The following is a 21,095-nucleotide window of genomic DNA, read 5'->3' on the forward strand; positions in this document are numbered from 1 at the left end:
TACATGCTTCACAGATTTTTTCTCACTTGTTCTTTGCAAGAGCAGGGGGAGGTGGTGTGACACAGTGGGTGGTGCACAAGCTCTGTAGCCAGAATGCGGGCTTAATCCCAGCCCCCGCTAGCTAGCTGTGTGACCGTAGACAATGCACTCAACTTCCCTCTGCCTCACTTTCCTTAACTGAGAATAATACCCCATGCCTCGTGGAATTATTATGATGATAAATAAACATAAGACACTTGGAAGAGGTCCTGTCGTGATACGGACACAATAAATATTTCTTTGAAGAAATGACATGTAGTTATTGTTATTATCCTGCATTTCAGATGAGGATGCTCAAGCACTAATGCCGAGGCATTTGCAAGGACAAGCGAGTGAGCAGCGGCAGAGTGGAGAATGAACCAAGCCTTTGGTCCAGAGTCAAGGCTTTCAGTTTCCCACCACACAGCCTCTTTGGGGCATCCCAACCACTGGGAGAGAACGTAGTGAAGGCTGTCCACGCCCCACCTGGCTGGTGGAGGAACGGTTAGATAACTTGTGAGCTTCCTTTGAACCCTGACATTCTGTGATTTACAGACATTAAAACTTAAAAGCAGGGGAGATTCCTACCAACTGGGGCAGGATGAGCTGGCGACAGAGGCCAGCAGACCATCTCTGTGGTTTAGAACCTCTGCTCGGCAGCCACTCTCCAGGACCTTCCATTACAGCCACGTTTTCCAGGCCTCTCTTGTTAGACGACGGAGGTTAAAACCATACTCTTCCAGAGAAGATGCAACGCTTTAGAGTCAGACAGGGTCGATCTGCACCATCTCTTCCTCTCATTTGCTGCACGACCTTGGGCAGGTATCCAACCTCCCATCGGATTCACCTCTACCTGCCTCCTGCTCCTAACAGCTTCTGGATACAGTCTCTCCACAGCCGAGGCTCCTACCAGCCATTTTGTACGTGATTCTGCTCTCATCTCCCTTCCCCCAGTGCAACAATGAACTGGTTCAGATGTCTCCCAACCAAACTAGGCTGACCATATTCTTCTCCCTAGTAAATGTGACTAGGAAAGTCTAGGTTTACTGGTCTCTTAAAGGGAAATGATGTAAACCCACAAATTGTGATGGGTGATGTTCTTTCCTGTGGTCTGAGGGTTCAGAAAACCCCAATGTGTGGCAGAGAAAGGCACAAATGAGGCTGATGCACAGAATGGAGCAGAGACAAGGGTCAGAAAAAGAAGATTCATCTCCACATCCCTGACTCGTCCGGAGGCCTGAGCTCACTCCTGCACGTGGGCTTTATGAAAACGCCGCTTCTGCTGGAGTCGGCTCTAGGGGAGTTTCTGCTGTTTACCACCAAGAGTCTTAGTCGGTTTGGGCTGTTAAACAAAGACACCACTTGGCAAGCCATGCTGTGGCAGGCATCCCACATATAAAGTGGAGGAAGATGGGCACGGATATTAGCTCAGGGGATTGGCAGCAGATGTTAGCTCAGGGCTAATCTTCCTCAAAACAAAACAAAACAAAACGACAATGGCTAATTGACATCCATAGAGGAGTGTGGAGCATTGGCCGAGTCAGGCGCACCAGTGCAGCTCCGACTCCTCCTGGAGCAGGTCACCTCCTCTCAGCCTCAGGTTCCTCATCTCACAGGGGAGACACTCATAGTCCTTACTTCATGAGATTGTTGCAAAGATTAAATGGGACAGTAAACGAAAAGCTCTTAGCACAGTGTCTCGCACATAATGAATATTCACTAAATCTTAACAGCTATTGTTATAAACAAAATACAATTTATTGGAAGTTATTACATATGGGGGGCTCTGAGAATGTTATCTCTAATCCTGATAGCAATCTTCAGGGTAATTACTGTTTGTCTCCACCTTAAAGATAAAAGAGTTAAATTGCTTGTTCAAGGTCACTTGGCTAGGAAACAGCAAAGCAGAGGTTCCCTTGGGTCTGAAAAAAACATGTCAAATTTCACTGAGTGCCTTTAAACTGACAGAAGAGCTGCACAGGCAATGCTTCCCTCCAATGTCTTTATGTTTCACGTTGGCTTTTATAAAACCTTTACGTCAAGATAAGCTCAGAGGACAATCTTAAGTAGAATATCTGACTTGATCAAAATCAATTTACTCCTTCAAGTTTATCACAGAATTTGGAGTGAAACTTAAAATGCCTTTTCATCTATTAACTGCACCCCATATATGAACTTTAGCAACATGAAGTTTAAGAGTCTCTGTACTAGTCAGGAATACTTGGTAATGATTAATAAAGCCCATGTCTGAATATCTTAAGCAAAAGAGAAATTTATCACTGCTGTGTTTGCAAATTCTAGAACCTAAGCTTCGGGCATAGCTGGATCCAGGCTCTTTGATCTCATCCCCTTTCTGCTCTCCCCTGGCTTCCTCCCCTTCTGCTGAAACAAGGCAGTATGTGTGGATATAGATATCTGCCAACAGCCTCAACACCTTATCCTGGCAGTTTAGTAACCTCAACAGATAGAAGACCTCCTTTCCTCCAATCTGAACATGTGTCGTTTATAAGAACTCTGCTTGGCCCACTGACGCCCGAGTGTGATCAGTTCTGTGAAGAAGTGAATCCTTCAGTAGCATTGCATTAGTTTACTATGGCTGCTCTAATAAATTATCAGAAACTTGGTGGTTTATAACAACACAGATTTATCCCCTTACAGTTTTGGAGGCCAGATGCCAAAATCAGACTCTCTGGGCTAAGGTCAGGGGGTCTGCTTAGCAGGGCTGGTCCCTCTGGAAGCTGTTGAGAAGAATCTGTCCCCTTGCCTCTTCTAGCTCTGGAGCCACCTGCGCTCCTTGGCTCATGACCCCTTCTTCAGGTCACTCTAACCTCTTGCTCGCACGGTTACCTCTCCTACTTCCGCTTCTGTAGTCAAATCCCCCTCTGCCTCCCTCTCCTGGGGACACTTGTGATCACATTTAGGACCTACCTGGATAATCTGGGGTGATCTTCCATCTCCAGATCCTTACCTTAATCACACCTGCAAAGTCCCTTTTGCTATAGTAGGCCATGTTCCCAGGTTCCAGGGTTAGGACGTGGACATTTCAGGGGCCGTTATTCAGCCCACCACAAGCATGGCCCAGGAGGGTATGGCATCCGGCTCAATCAGTCATACTATCAGGCAGAGAAAGACACATTCATAAGCAAGAAGCCACAAATTATACGGAGGAAAGAGAAACCACTGGGGATCTGGTCTGGCTTCTTGACAGATAATTATAATAATGATGATGTTGCTCATTATGTGTCAAGAATTGTTCTAAGTGCCTTCCTTACATACTCACTCAATCTTCACAAAAGTCGTCCTCATTTCGTAGAAGTGAAAACTAAGACACGAAGATGTTAAGTGACTTGCCCAAGACCACATGGAACTAGCAGAACCAAGATTCAAACCCAAGGTATCTGATTCTAAGGTACATACTCTTGACCATTTAACATGGAACTTAAAGAATGGATGGCAGGCTGACACAAGTGAAGAAACGGAAAGGTATTGGTGACAAAAGGAACAGAATGAACAAAGGCAGTAAAGTGAAAGGTGGGTTCAGGCCAGTGAGTAGACTGGGTTGGACAGAGTATAGCAAGCCAGGGAGAAGTGGTGAGAGAACAAGCTGGAGATCAGAGAAGACTATGGACCCTGACCTCCACGGCTGCTGGGGGCCCTGGGAGACACGTGCCTGCAGGAGGTGGCTTCACAGAGCTGTCCCTTGGGAAGACTGATCTGGGAGGCTGGGCTGGAGCAGTGAGAAGGGAGATGCCCTCTCTCCCCTGAGCCCAGGGCACTCTGTACTGTAGAACTACAGGGGGAGCCTGGAGGGAGTTGAGCCATCATCCCTCTCTGGCTGCAGGTGCCAGGAGGTGACTCAAGTCCACCTGGAGGCCCCTGGTCCCACCCAGCAACCGCCATCTGCGTCCTTGGCTACCAGGAGCAGCCTCCTTGCCAGCCCAGCCACTCCATCTCCCGCCCCTCTGGTTCCCCCAGGAGGCAAGGCGTGTGGACACTGGGGCTGCTGCTGCTACTGGGAATAGTAACCCCATTTTGGAGTCGATTTGAAGTACCTTTACCCATATCTGCTGAAATCTTTCAGCATAATAAATAGTGCCTGGATATTTGGGATATGTATATTCACATCTTGGCTCTATCAGTTGCCTCTGTGGAGTCTTGGGTAATTTCTCAACACCCAAGCCTTGTTTTTCTTAATCTTTAAAATAGAAACAAAATTATTTTATTGGTTATTGCTAACTTATAAGGTAATAGTGATCTGGCTCAAATAAGGGATCTGCATATGGATAGCTCTCAAAATTATTATCTTTTTAATATTCTTATTTAATTTTGTAGCCAACTTACCTTCGAGTCCATGCTATTATTTTTCCACATTTTACAGATGAAGAAACTGAATCTCAGGGAAAAGAAGGGATCTGTCCAAAGCCAACCAGTGGGGGAGGCTGGATTTGAGACACAGGTGTATGATTCCCAACCACGTGCATCTCATAAAGAGAATGATGCTTAGGGGAGAAGGCAGGGCAAGCAGGACCACACAGGGAAGCAAGATCCACCTCAGAAAAGACGCTCCCAGATCTCTGAGGAAGCTCCAGAGCACAGATTCCAGAAAACACTCAGCCCCCTGGCGGCCTGCCACACCAGGGCGCCTCCCAGGAAACCTGGTCCCGCCCAGCAACCACCCTCTGCATCCTTGGTGACCAGGAGTCGATCACTGTCACGACTGCTCTGCTCCCATCCCCTCCTGGCTTGGGTCCCGCAGGCCTGTGGTCGTTCGTGGAAAGAGCACTGACGTGCCCTGAGCTGCCCGGTGGGAAACGCCTCCTCTGTGGTAAGACCTCCCCTTGTTCTCCTCTGGGAAGGGCTGGTGCACAGCTGCTGGGCAGGGCAGAGAGGGGCCCCCACAGTCACAGATTCTGGTCTTTGAAGTTTCCAGACGCTTTCAAAGAGGTTGCAGGTCCAGCTGGATGGGGTTATCTGCCCAGGGGTCTGAGTGGAGCTGGGGCCTTGGAAAGAATCCTGGGGTAGCTCTCAGACCTTACTGGAAACAGGTCACTTTTCTGCCTTTGTTCATTCTGTTCCTTTTGTCTTCAATACCTTTCCATTTCCTCACTGTGTCAGCCTGCTATCCATTCTTTAAGTTCCATGTGACCTTCATCAAGTAACACACCCTCTCTGGGCCTCAGTGTCCCAATCTGTAAAGCGAGCATTTGGATTAGAATGATTTCTAAAAGGCTTTCCAGCTCTGAGAGGCTCTGAAAAGGAGTGGTCAGCCTGGGGCCAGGTTTACAGAACTTCTGAATTCCCCTTGGCATCAGACCTGTTTAAACACCCAGGGCTTACCTAGCGCTGGATCTCAAGTTTAGACTCATTGGCCTGTTGCAGAAACAGATCAGTGATAACAAGAATTCCTCTTTCCTAAGTGCAACGCTCCTTCAGATGCATTATCTCATTGGATTCACCCCAAGTCCCCAAGAGCAGAACCAGAATGATTCCGCTTTCATGAAAGGGGAAACTGAGCATCAGAGCTGACTATAACATCCTCAAATGTCCTACTAAGTTCTAATTTCCTTTCTGACCTCACAAGAATGCCATCTGATGTCAGGATAGTCCAGTCACTAAGTGGCTCAGTAGACCAGCTTGCAGACTTCTTAGGTGGGACTCCAGAGCCGCCAGTTTCTGGTTGTGTGGAATGGAGTAAGTTTCCGGTTGTGTGGAATGGAGTAGGTTGCTCAGCTACGTTATGCCTGCTCCCTCAATGTAAGACGAAGGCGGCGATGGAGCCGTCGCTCCGCTGCAGTGGCTGTTCAGGGAGCCGCACTGTAGGAAAGTGCCTGGTCTTGCCATATTGTCGTTGTTGCTGTTGGCAAGGATGCTGCAGCTGCCCACTGAGAGGAGAGGCCTCCTTCTTGTCCCCCTCAAGGTTTGAAGAAGCTTTGAGGAGAATCGTGTATTCAGTTTGGAAGACACCCCGTGTGCCAGACGCAATGCCTGAGGTGGTGGTGAAAATCATCGGAAGTAAACACTTTCGATACCTTGCGGAGAAGCCAAAGACGTAACTTCGCTATTTGAAAAATATCTATTTTGCTTGGATGATAATGAAGTTTTGGGGTTTTTTTAATCTAGAAATTTACATTTTGAAAATGTCATCCGTGGAAAATTAAGTCATTAAGATGTAACAGTAGAAGTAAAAGGGTCTTGATAACTTCCATATGCACTGTTTTCCTGATATTTTTCATCTTTACAGTTCCCCATTCTCTCTTTAATAACTTGGGCTGATTTCCCAAATAGACGGGAAAAGTAAGCATTGCGACGTTTATAAGCCTTAGTGGAGTGTTGCTGCTTCTCCTCGTCGGGTTTGTAATCTACCACGTGGCGGAACTTTTGGAGAGGGAGGAAGGAAGGTTGTTAGACAATTTGTTGTGAATTAAAGGAGTAGGACTGGTGACTGATCATAGCTAAGATTCTTACCTACTTCGTTCTTATCCGGTGCTCCTCCAGTCAGAGGCTTCTCAGAGCGGGACTGCAGATCTTTCTTCCTTCCCTAAGCTCATCAGTCACATTCAGGGGAGGACATTCATATATCTCTAAAATTCACTAATGTGTGTCACAGGAGGGTGTGACAGGCTCTCCCTTCCAGAGTTGAGGTGGTTCACGAGAGAAAAAGAAGGTACTAGAGCTGCTTTTCATCTAGTAGACATCCCGTAACTAGCAACGAGTTGATATTTGCCTTTCCCTCTTAAAATGATTTCCTAGGTGCTTTCCTATATTTCAGAAACACACAGCCCAGGTAGACAGACAAAGGAGATCAGGCCACACTGGACATGAGGGCAGAAAGCAGTGGATGCCACCTGGAGGGTCCTTAAAAGGAAAGATTTGCGGTCTAACCCAAGACCTATTAAATCAGGATCTCTGAAGGTGAGGCCATCAGGACCAGGTTCTGGAGCACAGCCTTCTATGGGCAAATCACTTTGACCTCCTGGCCATCAGTAGTGTCGGCCCCAGGAGGTTCCAAAGTGAGCGCTACAACCAGCCAGTGACATTGGCTGCCACACAGGAGCTGGGCTTTGCAGACCCTGGGTCACTCATTTGGGATCCCTACATGGCTGAGAGATGTGAGTTTGAATCCTGGCTCTGTGCCTTCCTGGTCTTTTGACACTGAGAAAGTTTATTAACATCTCTGGCCTCAGATTCCACATCTATCAGGTGGGCATAAAAGACATGCATCTAACGGGGTTGTTGTGAGGATCAAAGGAGAAGCAGTAGGCAAAACACCTTTCCCGTGCCTGGTAGGACACTCAACGTGCTTCTCAAATAGCTCTGCTGCTGTTAGAGTGCATCTTTCCACGAATACAGGACGTTGTTGGAAAGTCAAATCCCTTTCCATGGAATACTTGCTGATCCTTTTACCTTCTATGCCAGGAGGTAGGTTGTCTGTGTTTTGTAGATGAGGAGCTAAGATGCTGTGATAAGCGACTATTGCGAGATCCCATGTCAGGCCCTGGTCACTGTCATGAGCAGCCACTAAGATCCGTTGGGAAACTCCGCCTAGTTCTCCTTTTCCCAGGAAGACGATGTGTCTCTCCGACTAATTCCACTCCTCTCTGAGCGTGTTGCTCAGTCCCTTATATCCCAACCCCTTCCTTTTGCCAGGGAAATCAGAGTCTAAAAGTTCCTAAAAAAGTGTGTAGGGGAAGCATCCTGTGCTTTTAAGGAGGGAAAAGTTTCCTGTGTCTTGTAAGGAGGTGCCTTTTTCCCCTCTTTACTCTTTAAACCTCAGAATCCAGGAAATAAAAGAAGACATTAAATCAGTCACATGAATTATGAAATAAAAGACACAGCTTTGTTTTTCCTATGACACTGTGAAAAAACAACTGTTTTATGTTGGCAGGTTGCTTCTGTTTTCTATGGGCTTGAGGTTACTGTTGCTTGAATGACACAGGGCAACTACCATGCTTTGCCAAAATGCTCCTGTATGGTTCAAACATAAATAATTCTCAAAGGCTTCTTCTGCTGAGGTGGCCACAGACTCAGCACTGTCCTGCCATGCATGCCCGACAATCTGGCCCCAGAGCGTTTCAGTCAGCTCCTTGTCTACGCCTGTCAGCTGGGTTCTCAAGAAGGTATTTTCTTTGGATTGAATCCATTGAGCCCATTTACTGGTAAATAGGCATAAGAAATATAAGTAAAAGCCAAAAAAGGAAGAAATCTCTAAAAGGAAGATCTGAATTAAAAATAAAAATCACAAATTAATGGATAATGGTTGGAAAAAGAGGAATCTTGCTGTGTAACGACATTCAGCTCGGACTTCCTGTGGGGTGTGTGGAGAAGATTGAATAGTGTGTCAGACTGGAGAGTGATCTTCGGGATAAACTGGTATGTTAGTTTGCTAGGGCCACTGTCTCAAAGAACAGCAAACTGGACGATTGGACCAATAGCAATTCCTTGCCTCACAGTTCTGGAGGCTGGAAGTTGGAGATCGAGACCTGTGCTCCCTCCTCAGAAGGTGCCCGCGAAGGGTCTTTCTCTCCCGCTCTCCCTCCTTCCTTCTGGCAGTTCCTTGTTTGTGGCAGCATAAAGTTAAGCTTTGCATGGCAGTGTCCCTGCATGGGTGTCCGTGTGCAAATCCCCCTTTTTATAAGGACACCAGACAATTAGATCAGGGGTCCATCCTACTCAGCATGACCTCATCTTAACTAATTATATGTGCAGTCACCCTATTTCCAAATAACGTCGCATTCTGAGGTGCTGGGGGTTAGGACTTCAACATGCTAAGTTCAGGGGGACACAATTCAGCCATAACAGCCAGCCTGCTATCTTATGCATGAGATGAGACAACTGAGGCCTGTGTGGGCTTAAAGGAGGCCAGTTATTAAGAACCAAGACTGGGTCAAGCTCCCTCCTCTTCCCCTAACTCAGCCTATACAGTTATCGACAGATGAAGGGAGAATACTCAATACCTATGGAATATGCGTATTTTTCAGGAAAGAGATCTGTTTGCAGACTCAGAGAGGGAAGCTAGTGCCCCAGTTTGTGCTGCCATCACCTTCCTTCTTGTCACTGCACCAGCCTCCCAACCCCGCTCCCCGCCTCTGAGCCTTGTGTTCTCCAGTCCACTCTCTAAAGCCTTGCTCCTCAAAGTGTAGTCCTGGACCACCTGGAGCTTGTCGGAAATGCAGAACTTCAGGCCCGTCTCCAGGCATATTGAGTCAGAATCTGCACGTTATCTGGTTCCTATGCCACCTTACAGTTTGAGAAATCCAATTCTCACGTACGGGCAGCGTCATCTTTCTAAAGTGCAAATTGAACCAGGTGCCGCCACCACCAGCCCCAGGTCTGCCTGTGCCCCCATGGGTTCCCACAGCACCCTTAGGGATTGCCGCACTCTACGAAGACTTCCTATGCATTCCTGTCTCCCCATTTCACTGTAAATTCTAGGTGCAACATTGTACCCTCAGCATTGAGTACGAAGTCTTGCACGTGTTGAAAGCCTAATAAATTAATTAGAGCAGCATTGATGCAGAGAAAGTAAGGATCTAGAAAATATTTACTTTAAACCTAAGTCTCAAGGTGCCTTTTGCTGAAAAACCGTGCAGATGTTCCTATGGAACCCTCCTGAGGGATTCTCAATAGCTCATTGAGAAGAAGATATGACAAGTGACAGGAGACAAATATTCTCATTTTCTAAAGGGAGAAAAAAATGGGTAATAAAACCACAGAACTTGATGCTTGTCAACAACTCTGGCAAAATTGAAGGCCAAAGAATTAAATATATTAGTTGTGAAACAAAAAGCAGAAATGATGGTCACTAAGGGTTGGTACATGTTAACTAAAAACAAATAATGCCAAACTGGTCCCATTTCTCTATTAGTGAGGTAACTGCCGTCGAAGTAAAGGGAATGACGAAGACATATTGTTTGTTGGTTTCAATAAGTCATTAGGCACATTTTTCTCATGAAGTCTTGAAACGAGGCAGAGAATTCTGGACTGAATGGTATTAGGATGGGTCATGTACCAACGTGGTGGTGACTGAGCAGTGGATGTAAACATGTGTTGGAGGTGTGGAGTTGAGAGGATTTGTGTGTAACCCTGTTCTCAGTCAACGTGTTTTAATCCATAACTGAAGGAAGACAGACAAATCCCTTCAGTGAACATCTAGGTAGTAGATTGGGGAGCCTTGGCAGGAAAATGAACTAAAACCAACAAATGGAATCAGCAGAGGGATATGCAGAGTCTTTCTTTAGATAGGACTATAAATGAATGACTATATGGAATAAATGTTTAGGTTTTACTTGTTACGAAATGATTGAAAATATATCTATATATATTGTTGTCTGCTCCCAGTACCTGCGTGGAGCTCCTGACACCCCTGCAGTTTCCTGAGAGATAAGAGCACTGGGAGCATCTTTTGTTCTAATGTGAGCCTCTGAGCCCTTTCCTGGCACAGAGCTCCCAAGTCCTTGGAATTTCCTGGGTGATGGGATGTCATTTGTCTCAAGGAGGACACTCTCAGTGGGCTCCTGGATGGCTTCAGGCTGGACACTGGTCACCAGAAAGACCAAGCCATGATTAAAGGCTTAGAGTTTTCAGCCCCACCCCCATCCTCAGGGAAGGGAATATGGGTTGGAGATTGAGTTAGTGATGAGAATGCCTATGTGAAACCTCCATAAAAATCTCAAAAGTAAGGGGTTCAGAGAGCTTCCAGGTTGATGAACATGTCTGTATGCTGGGAGGATGGTGCACCCAGAGAGGGCAAGGAAGCTCTGTGCCCTTCCCACATAGCTTTCCTACACATCTCTTCCATTTGGCTGTTCCTGAGCTATATCCTTTTATAATAAATGAGTAACCTATTAAGTAAACTGTTTTCCTGAATTCTGTGAGCTGCTCTAGCAAATTACTCAAACCCAATGAGGGGCCATGGAACGTTGACTTATAGCCAGCTGGTCCAGAAGCACAGATAACCTGAACTTTCACACCTGAAGGGAGTGAGGCAGTCTTATGGGACTGAGCCCTTAACCTGTGGGGTTGTGCTAACTCCAGGTAGATAGCGTCAGAACTGAATTGAATTGTTGGACACCCAGGTGGTGTTGGAGAATTGCTTGGTGGAGAGAAACACCCCCACATTTGGTGGCCGGTGTGTGGTGGTAGTAGAGATTAAAGTACAAGATGAAAAGGAATGTTTCCTCTTACACTTGTGTCTGAGCTCCACATGAGCCCAGGGAGTCCAGATAAAGAGACATGGGAGGCCCACTGTCCTCAGAACTGGACATGTCACCTAGGCAGCACTGAGCTGCACTCTGGGTGCCACATTTTAGGAGACGTCCTGGCACAATAAAGGTTTGGGCACTAAAAGTATGGCTATAAAGAAGATCCAAGCTGTGAAATGTGGCCTAGGGGAACATTTGTAGAATCCAGGGATTGAGTTATTAAATAGAAGAAGAATTGAGTCCATTTCAAGAAACTCCTATGAGTAGAGGTGCTTCTTGTGAACAAAGTTGGCCTCTATAGTTGCTTTCAATTCTGAGAATCACTGACCCAAAGCACTTCTTCCATGGTTACATCACTGGTGGAACAGCATTTTTAAGCTCAAGGGACACTGACTGCGAGTTTTTATGGGAAAGGGTAGCAAATATTTGTAATAATGTACATTGACATTTATAGCCAAGAAATATAAAGTTCTAACATTTTCCCGTGTGACTTTCCTGCAGCCCATATTCTGTCATTTATTAATTCCTCAAAGCCTTTCATATTAATACATTCTTGTTGACTTGTCTTAGAACTTTTTTAAACTGTTAATATCAACAGTTTTAGAAATTAACACAAATCTGAAATTCCATCAAAATCCTTTCCATAAACAGTAATTGAGCGCCTACTGAGTGCCAAGCCTCGGGGCTACACCAGTGCACCTAACATTCTGGTGATGGGAGACACACGACAAACAGATAAACGAGGACGTTCAAGTGAGGATAGTGCAAGGATCAAACAGAGAGGAGGGTGATAAGGTTACATCGAGTCACAAGGGGTGTCCCCAGAAGGCCTCTCTGAGCACGTGATGTTTGGGCTAAGAATGCTTGGAGACAAGTAGCCAGAACTGTGCATGGTTAGCTAGCAGTGAGCCGGCCAAGACTGGCTCAGACTCCATCCCGGGGGACCTGGTCACCAGATTTCAACTGTCTGTAAAGCTAGTAGTTTCTTCCTCCCTCTCCTGCCCCAGAAGAAGAGCCGCACCTTCCAGTGGGCCCGAGTTCTCCAGATACTGGGCTTCTGACTTTCCCAGCAACTGCTACAAACAGAAGGCACCTAAGCCAACCACCTGGAGCCCAAGCAGATCTTTTTGTACAACCTCATGCTTGTTTCGTAAAAAGTGGGACAGCATCCCGTTCTGGGAGCACAGTGCCCAGAGATGAGGGCAGCTGTGTAGCTGGTGCTTCCTGTCCATGAGGTCCAGCCTACACCAAGCGACCACAAGTGTGCCATCCTTGTGCCTCCACAGAGAGTAAACTGTGTGAACATCTGAGGAAAGCACTCTGGGCGGAGGGAACAGCCGATGTAAAGCCTCTTGGTGTGTTGAAGGAGGAGCGAGGAAGCTGGCATTGGTGAAGCTGCGTGAACAAAGGGGAGAAATGGGGTCAGAGAGGCCAGCAGGCTCCAATTTCAGGCTGTGTTGGCCATGGTAGCAACTTTGGGTTTGTTCTACGTAGAATGGAAGCTGCTGGAAAATTGAGAGCAGCAGGGGGTATAATCAAATTTATGCTTTCTGAAAGATGATTCTGGCCACTGTGTGGAGGATAGACTTGGAAAGACATGAGTGAAAAGAGAGAGACTGTTAGGGAGTCATAATGGTGATCTGGGCAGGAGGCGATAGCAATGACCAGTGATAGTCCCTATTTTAAACCCAGATTAACCATGATTTAAAAATTCAACTGCCCTACTTATCCATTTTTTTAAAAAATAACTAATCATAATACTTTATCTTGTTTATTGCTTTTCTTGCTATATAATCTACATAATATCTTAATATCCATGAACTCAACCTCTCCTTAAAACAGAATGATGCTGGAAAACAACTATTATCTCCATTTTCACAGGTTCAAAGTGATGAAGTAATGCGCTAGCATCACGCCCTTTCCACTGCATTAGGTTGTTCCTTTATTAATCTTGGACAGTGGGTTTATTGATATGATGATGACAGGCACTGTGAGGAGTATAAAGAACCATGAAACACTGTTCTGCACACATGCCTGTAGCACAAGATGTGGCATGAAGCTTTAAGGAAGAGAGCGTGGCATCATGTGAGCGAGCTCCAGACTGATGCTCTAAAAATGGGTGCCCGCTGGTCCTAAATATTGAGACCAGGAGGTAAATGTTTTTACTTTACCACTCACAATTCTGTCTTTCAAAAAATATAATAAAAAGTAAAAGGCAGAAAACAAAACACTATTTACAATTTATACGACAGGGAAAAAATTAATCCTCTTAATGTATAAAGAGCTCTTATAAATCAATAGTAAAAAGATGAGCAGCCCAGTTTCAAAAATTGACAAAAGATCTAGACAGGCAATTCATGAGAGAAGAAATAGAAATGAACACTGGCTATGTGGGGATGGGGAGTTCAACCTCAGTGGTAATGAAAGCAATTTAAACAGCAATAAGAGAGTCTTTTCTACCAAATTGGAAATGTTTTATAATGGAAATAACAGGGGTGAGGAGGATTTAGAAAAAAAGAGAATTCATATGCAATGATTTTAAGTATACTTATCAAAAGCCCTAAAAGTGCATGTGCTGAGCCAGCCCTGATGGCCTAGTGGTTACAGTCCAGCATGCTCCGCTTCAGCAGCCCGGGTTCGGTTCCTGGGCACGGAACCACACCACTCGTCTGTCAGTAGCTGTGCTGTGACCGTGGCTCACACAGAAGAACTTACAGCTACATACAACTATGTACTGGGGCTTTGCCAGGGTGAAAGGAAGAAAAAACGGAGGAAGGTTGGCAACAGATGTTAGCTTAGGGCGAATCTTCCCCTCTAAGAAAAAAAGAAAAAGAAGGGCACGTGCTGTGGCATAAAATCTCCATCTATGGATCAAGTCTGTGGAAATAATTATGGGTGGATATAATGGTTTGGTTTCAAAAATTTATACAAGAATATAAAAGTCTGGGGTCAATAGGAACCAGATTACATAACTCTGATTAGGATACCTCGAGGAGGATTTGGTACAGGAACAGGAGACCTGCGAGGCATAGTGCAGGAATCACGGGCTGCAGCTGCGAGGGTCACCAGCCCTCAGTCTGCAGAGGTGAGAGGTGGGGAATGTCACCGAGGAGGGAGCCTTCGGTAGCTCAGGCTGCCTTGAGAGAAGTAGTGATCTTTGGGCAAGAGACACAAATAGCTTAGATAACCTTGCAGGCAGAGAGTCACCAACTGGCAGGGCTACTCGTTGGCCAGAGCCAGCTGGAATAAGAGGACATGAGAGCTGACCAGCTGACCAGCGCACACAGGTCAGCTTCCTGGGATGGAGGTGGAGGCAAGGAGCTAGGAGCAAAGAAACACGCCCAGCAGAACAGCAATATTTAAATTAGTAAAAATTTGGGAACAATAAATGTCCAACAATATAGTACTGTAATGTAGTTAAGTATATATAATGATAATAAATAATATAATAAATTATAATAAAATAATATAAATAAAATATAAATTAATTATATAATTATATAAATAAAGTAATATAATACATTATTATAATATAGTTAAATATAATATAGTTAAATAAGCTCTCATATTTATATGATGAAATACTGTTTAGATATTAAAATGTTCTTGCAGAGACATAAGTATTGATGTGTAGAGATATCCACATTATATTGTCGACTGGAAAATTTTTAAAAGATTATGAAACTGTATAATCCTAGTTTGGTTTAAAAGCAAAACAAAACATAAGTTCCTGTGTGTATATATGTGTATATATATATATATATATATGAAAAATTTCTATAAAGAGATAATATAATGCCTTGCCACATTTAGTTTAACGACTTACAATTTTGAGAAAGCACAGATTTGTGTTTGTATAGCACATTTTTTTTAGGACTTTTTTTTAGAGCAGTTTTAGGTTCACAGCAAAGTTGAGAGGAAGGCACAGATATTTCACATATACCTCCTTTCCCCACATGCACAGCCTCCCCCGTTATCAACATCCCTACTAGAGTGGTGAGTTTGTTACAACTGATGACCCTACGGGGACATGGCATTATCACCCAGAGTCCATAGTTCACATTAGGCTTCACTCTTGATGGTGTGTGTTCTATGAGTTTGGACAAATGTATAATGACATGTGTCAATCATTATAGTGTCATACAGGGTGGTTTCACAGCCCTAAAAATCTTCTGTGCTTCGTCTGTTCATCCCTCCCTCCTTTTGATAATACACTTTTAAAATCCATGATCTCTTTATTGTATATACTCTCGATTTAACTCAACATAATTAAACAAAATAGCATAGCGATAATTATTGCTCCCCACTCCCATAGATCATGTGGATGTACCCTGGGGGGCACAGAGAGAAGAGGACTGTTTGAGCTGCCTTGTCTCAGTGTGGACAGGAGACCTGGCTTAGAAACTGTGCCTTAAAGCACTGAGATAACTGGCGAAGGGCCAGGCAGTTGCACAATCATTTTGCTTCCACTTGTGAAAGCAACGCAGGAGAGAGTGCAAGCGCAAAGGGCCTTGAACTCAGCCTGTGAAGGCTGGTGCAGAGATTGGAAATCACACCCAGAGCTCCTGGGTGTGACCTGCCTGAGGACATTGTGATGCAAAAATGTTTTGTTTCTTTCTGTAAAATTAAGGAAAGTGATTCCAAACAATTGTGCTTTATCACAGCAGATTTTTAATACTAATTAATCTACTTTGTTTTTCAAAGTGGGTGATTTCTAGAACTTAGATTTACTGTTTTTAGTAAATAACAATGTTGTGGGATGGGTTATGTTAACCATCTCTCTTTTTACCTATTTAAATAGATTTTTTTCAGTTCCTGTGTGCTACAAAACTTTGATCTTTTGAGCTTTAGTTTTGCCTATCAATAAAGACAGGTTTGGGGTCAAAAGCAAAGAGCATCCAGGCTGTCCTTGCATGATGAGGGAGACAGCGCTTTACCTTGTGACTGACACGGAATTACGTCTGTCAAGGGCTGACTGACAACCAGGCTCAGTGCTAAATATTCTATACACCTATCTTGATAAGTATTATTTTTCTAATCTCATGGATGAGAAATGAAAGTCAGAGATGTGAAGTAACTTACCAAAGTCAAACAGCAAGTTGTGTTGGGGGCTAGGGTTCAAAATCAGGCCTGAGGAACAGGTGGTCCATGTCCTTAACCACTATACTGATGCCTGAAATTATGGGTGAATTCTGCACAATTATGGGAAAAAAACTTCCTTTTTCATTTGCTATGTTATTGTTTCTCAAACTTTAGTGTACATGGGAATCGCCTGAAATGTTTGCTAAGAATACAAATTTTCTTGTCCTGTTTTCAGAAATTCTAGTTAAATGAGTTCAGAGTGATCCCAGTATCTGTTTTATGATCCAGACCCTGCATGATTATGACCCCCCTTAGGTGGTCTGAGGATCAAAGTTTAGAAATCACTGTCATCTTCTTCAAGAAGAAGCCCTTCATCCTTTCCGGAATATTTTTCCACCTCTTATTTTCTCTTTCAACTCCACTTTGTATTTCAATTCCTTCATGGAGCCATTTCCACCCACCTTAAGCAGATTTGGTGTGAAATTCCTCTATGGTCCCATATCTCTTTTTACATACTCTGTCTTTTCAGTTATCACACTTTTTGTTTTTTCGCTGATGAAGATTTGCCCTGAGTTAACATCTGAGCCAATCTTCCTCTATTTTGTGTGTGGGTCACTGCCACAGCATGGCCATTGACAAGTGGTGTAGGTCTGTGCCCAGGAACTGAACCTGGGCCTCTGAAGCAGAGCACACCAAACTGAATCACTAGGCTGTGGGGCTGGCCCTCACATTATTTTTACGAACTGGAGACAACACAGTCTGAAGACATGAGTAGATTGGTGCCCACTAAGACCTCAGCTAGGAAGGTGGTGATGCAGAGCTCAGAGACACGTCAGATAGAAGAAAACATCCATGGTGTGAATGCATCTACTGCTGCAGAGCTGCGTCTAAGAGAAGCAGGTTGCAGAAGAGCAGGTCTGTTGGGGTATCATTCCCATACGTTAAAAGTACGTCCTGCCAAAGAACAATTGCTGATGGAATTGGTTGCTAATTTTGTAGACAAATGTCCCTAATTTGAGAAATTATTTTTATTCTGTGACATAGTGTAGTGTAAATGTTATGAAAAATAAACTGATTATTTTCATTGATGTCAAAATGTGGCTCAATGTTATAAAGGAAGAAATGGGATACCTTGGGATCAACTTTGGGAATGCAATGATTCCTTGTCCCTGGGAAGTTTACAAACCAAAGCTGAATGGTGGCCACATAGGTGTTCTGCAGAAGGACTTCATGTCTAGGTGAGAAGACGGACTAGATGCCTTTACATATGGTATTTTTTATTAACATTTTAAAAGAGAATCAAAATTCTGTTGTTTAAGATAGACAGTTTGTATATTACGGGGTAAAACTGAGGAGTAATGTAGAGAAAGGAGCATATGCTGTGAGCCATACAGATCCTGTGTGAGTCCTGGACCTCCACTTACTAACAAAGTGACCTTGGGCGATTTACTCAGCCTCTCTGAGCATCCGTTTCATCATCTGAACAATGGTGATAATAATGCCTACTTTTCAGGATTATTAGGATAACATGAAAGGATTTATATGGGGTAGCTGACACATAAGCATTTAGAACATTAGCTTGTATAATCTCAATGACAAAGAAATGATTCGAACATAGGTCTGGGAGTTAAGGTACTTTTAACATCTTTCTGAAGACTAAATTTTTATTATAATAACTCATGGTGTTATTGGTTTATATGACTCCATGGCATAAAAGGAAAAGAAGAAAACCCTCACACTTCAGCACAGTAATACATGTCACATTAGCACAGGCTTCATCTCAGCTCCCCATGGGTTTTGGTGAGATTTTCAGCTGCGCTCTCCTCCTCATTTTATTTTTTATTTTGTTGTTGTCTTTTTTAAAAAGAAAAGACTGGTTGTGTTGATCATCTGTTATTACTTCCAAACAAGAGCACGCTTCCATTTACTGAAATTAGATCCCCGTTCACTGCACTGGCACACTCTGGGCTGTCTTCCCCAGAGTGTTTGGGGCCTGTTAGGTGGTGCACAGTTGGAAATTGGTGGCATCGAGCCGCTGCCAAGGCTGGCAGACCTTTAAGATGGCATCTGGTGACCTTTTTGCTAAGTATCCTGGGTCTCCATCTGAGAGTTGATGTTCCAGGCAGGGGTGGAATCCAAATCAAGTGTGAGGTCTGGGGAGCTGGAGTTAAGTGGAGGTGGGGCCAGCGGGGGAGCGCTACTTTGCTCTGGGCCTAGTATGCTACTAGATGCCCTCACAATATTCCTTTCCGACCCTGAGACTCTGCGCTCTCGTGAAGGGTGGCACTGAAGGGCTGGTCTGCAGGAAGAGCCCAGTGCGAGAGAGGGAACACTGGACAGTTTTGTCCTCGTCTATTTGTCAGCCAGAAACACAGGAACCTTCCTAATCCGGTGGCTCCTGGATGACACTAGACTCGTCACAGCGCCCCTGCGAGCAGCGGCCGAGGGCAGGCGCATGTGCCAGGAAGCTTGCTGTGTCTTGCTTCCAACGTGGTGTTGATGGCATTTTTTTCCTTCTTTGGAAATGACAGCTTTCTATTTTCAGTACTGCAGGTAGATAGCACACAGGATGGAGGAAAGAACCACGAGCCTGTGGACAGCATAACCACCTACCTGTGTTGATGAATTGTCTGTGCTGGCAACAGACACACACCATTTCTCAGCTGGGCAGTCATTTCCATGATAATTTTAAAGTGCTATGTACGTCTTTTTAAAAAAGCAGCTTTTACTTTGAACAGATTTAACAGGTTATTTTTGGTTTTATATCTACTGCGGCTGTTTTAGCGGACGGGTAGATACAGTTCATATTTCTTGGGTGATTCTGCCCTGAGACTGCCCACAAAAGTGTCTTGAAGGTGCTGAAAGCAAGGAGGGTGCGTCTCCTTGCCTTCATCCAGAGGAGTTGACTCTCTGTCCATTTTCCCTTCAAATCCCACACCTCCTGCTTGGGTTGCCTGCTCCTTGACTTTCCATTCCTCTCACAATCCCAGCTTCCACAGATCCTTTCCTGACTCCTGGCACAAGGAACACAGGTGCAAGCAGGTAGACTTGGGTTTAAATTCTGGCTCCACAACTGAAAAGCTGTGTAGAATTGGACAAAACACATGCACTCTCTGAGCCTTAATTCTTTCATCCTAAAATAAGAATAATTTAAGCATCTCCCTATAGGGTTAATCTGAATATTAAATAAACCACTGTATGTAAATGGCTATAATATGACTGTCATGTAGTTAAAAGCTCGGTAGTACCATTATTTTTGCAACCATTGCAGACTATAGTTATTTCTCTTTCTTATGAACTTCAAATAGCTCTATTCTTTTCAATATTCACTTGACGTTTATTTATATGCTAATTAGGTATGTTTCATATAATTTATGTAAATTTTACACCAATTTCTATGAAAACTTTATAGAAATCTATCTATCTATGTATATACATACATAAAAGTGCACGTCTTAAGTATACTTTCTCTGAGTTTTCGCAAACATGATATACCCATGCAAAAAACACCAAGATCAAAAAACAAAATAGTACGGACATCCCCGAAGCCCCTTGGCATTCCCTTCTGGGCCTCCCCTAGAAGGTAACCACTATCCAAAAGCTAGCTGTCTGACTTCTAGAAGCAAGTATGTACCAGTTGTTAACTTTATTATTTGTGTTACTTTTGGACAGCCAAATGAAATGAAATTTCTTGAGGTCAAGGACCCTGTGTTGTGTGTCTTCTCTCATTGCAGGAACTACTTGTTAAATAGACATTCTTCTTCTAATATTCCCATCTTGCTCCATTGTCATTCGGCTGCACCTGTCTGGCAAAGCCCCAACCCTGGATGAGCCCCACTGCCTGCTTCTCTGCATCTCCACAAGGGCCACTGGGCAATCGTAGAGGAGAGCAGGCACCCTCTCAGACTGATGCCACAAAATCGTGGTCTCCAGCCTTCACTGGCCAGTCAGTTACGCTCAGCCAGCCTTCCTTCTTTCTCTGGTTAGCTCTCTTCCACTTTTCGTGGCAGCTATTTCAAACCATCTGCCCTTAATTCAGACTTTCTTCCCCATCACTTGCCCCTTGAGAACCAACAGGTAACCGTACCCTGTAACATCAGAGAAAATCCAAGCTGTCAGCGAGTTGATCAATACCCTGTCACCAAGTGTACAGATAAATTTGCCTACATCCTCACCCGTCTCCCTGCTACACTACCCTGAGGCTTCGTCTCTGCCTCTGTCCTCTCAACGACACCCTGTCTCACTTCGTCCAGGTTCGTCTCGTGTTGTCAGCGACACCCTCTCCTCTTCTCTGGTTCAGTAGTTCCTCTCCATTGGCATTTAAGTGTGTTAAAGCTCAGACTCTCTTTCCACGTGATGACAGCACAGCCCACCTCTCACTCCAGCCACCACCCCATCTCTCTCACCTCTTGTAGCCAAACTTCTTCACAGAGGTCTTCATACTTGCCTTCATCTTCTTGCCCCCTCTCTTTCCTCAACTCCCTTCAGTCTGGCATCTGCCTCTATTACCCTACTGAAGCTCCCTTCATCCAGATTCCTGATGACATCCTCATGGCTTAACTCAGTGGGTGCTTTTAAGAGCTTACCTTTCTCAGGAGGACCTAATGCCATTGACTACGCCCTCTCTCTGGAAATAACCCTTCACTTTGCTGCCAAAACCCCACAATCCTGATTTCCCTTCTGCCTTACTGAGAATTTCTTCCAAATATCTTTTCAGGGCTCTTCTTTCCTCTGTAAATGTAGGCGTTCCTCAGAGTCTTTCCTAGGCCTTCCTTCCTTCTCATGCTACCACGA

The 21,095-nt window shown here is 44.5% G+C and overlaps 1 protein-coding gene across 1 annotated transcript in view; it reads left to right on the plus strand.

Annotated features, from left to right (window-relative positions):
- The first annotated feature begins 5,999 nt into the window (after positions 1–5,999).
- C24H1orf87 (chromosome 24 C1orf87 homolog) overlaps positions 6,000–21,095 on the plus strand; it is a 69,984-nt gene continuing 54,888 nt past the window's right edge. Inside the window, exon 1 of the mRNA XM_070592454.1 lies at positions 6,000–6,067. Coding sequence (XP_070448555.1) covers positions 6,000–6,067 — 68 coding nt within the window. The remainder of the gene's footprint in view (positions 6,068–21,095) is intronic.

Source organism: Equus przewalskii, chromosome 24 (assembly GCF_037783145.1).
Source record: "Equus przewalskii isolate Varuska chromosome 24, EquPr2, whole genome shotgun sequence".
Taxonomy (NCBI): domain Eukaryota; kingdom Metazoa; phylum Chordata; class Mammalia; order Perissodactyla; family Equidae; genus Equus; species Equus przewalskii.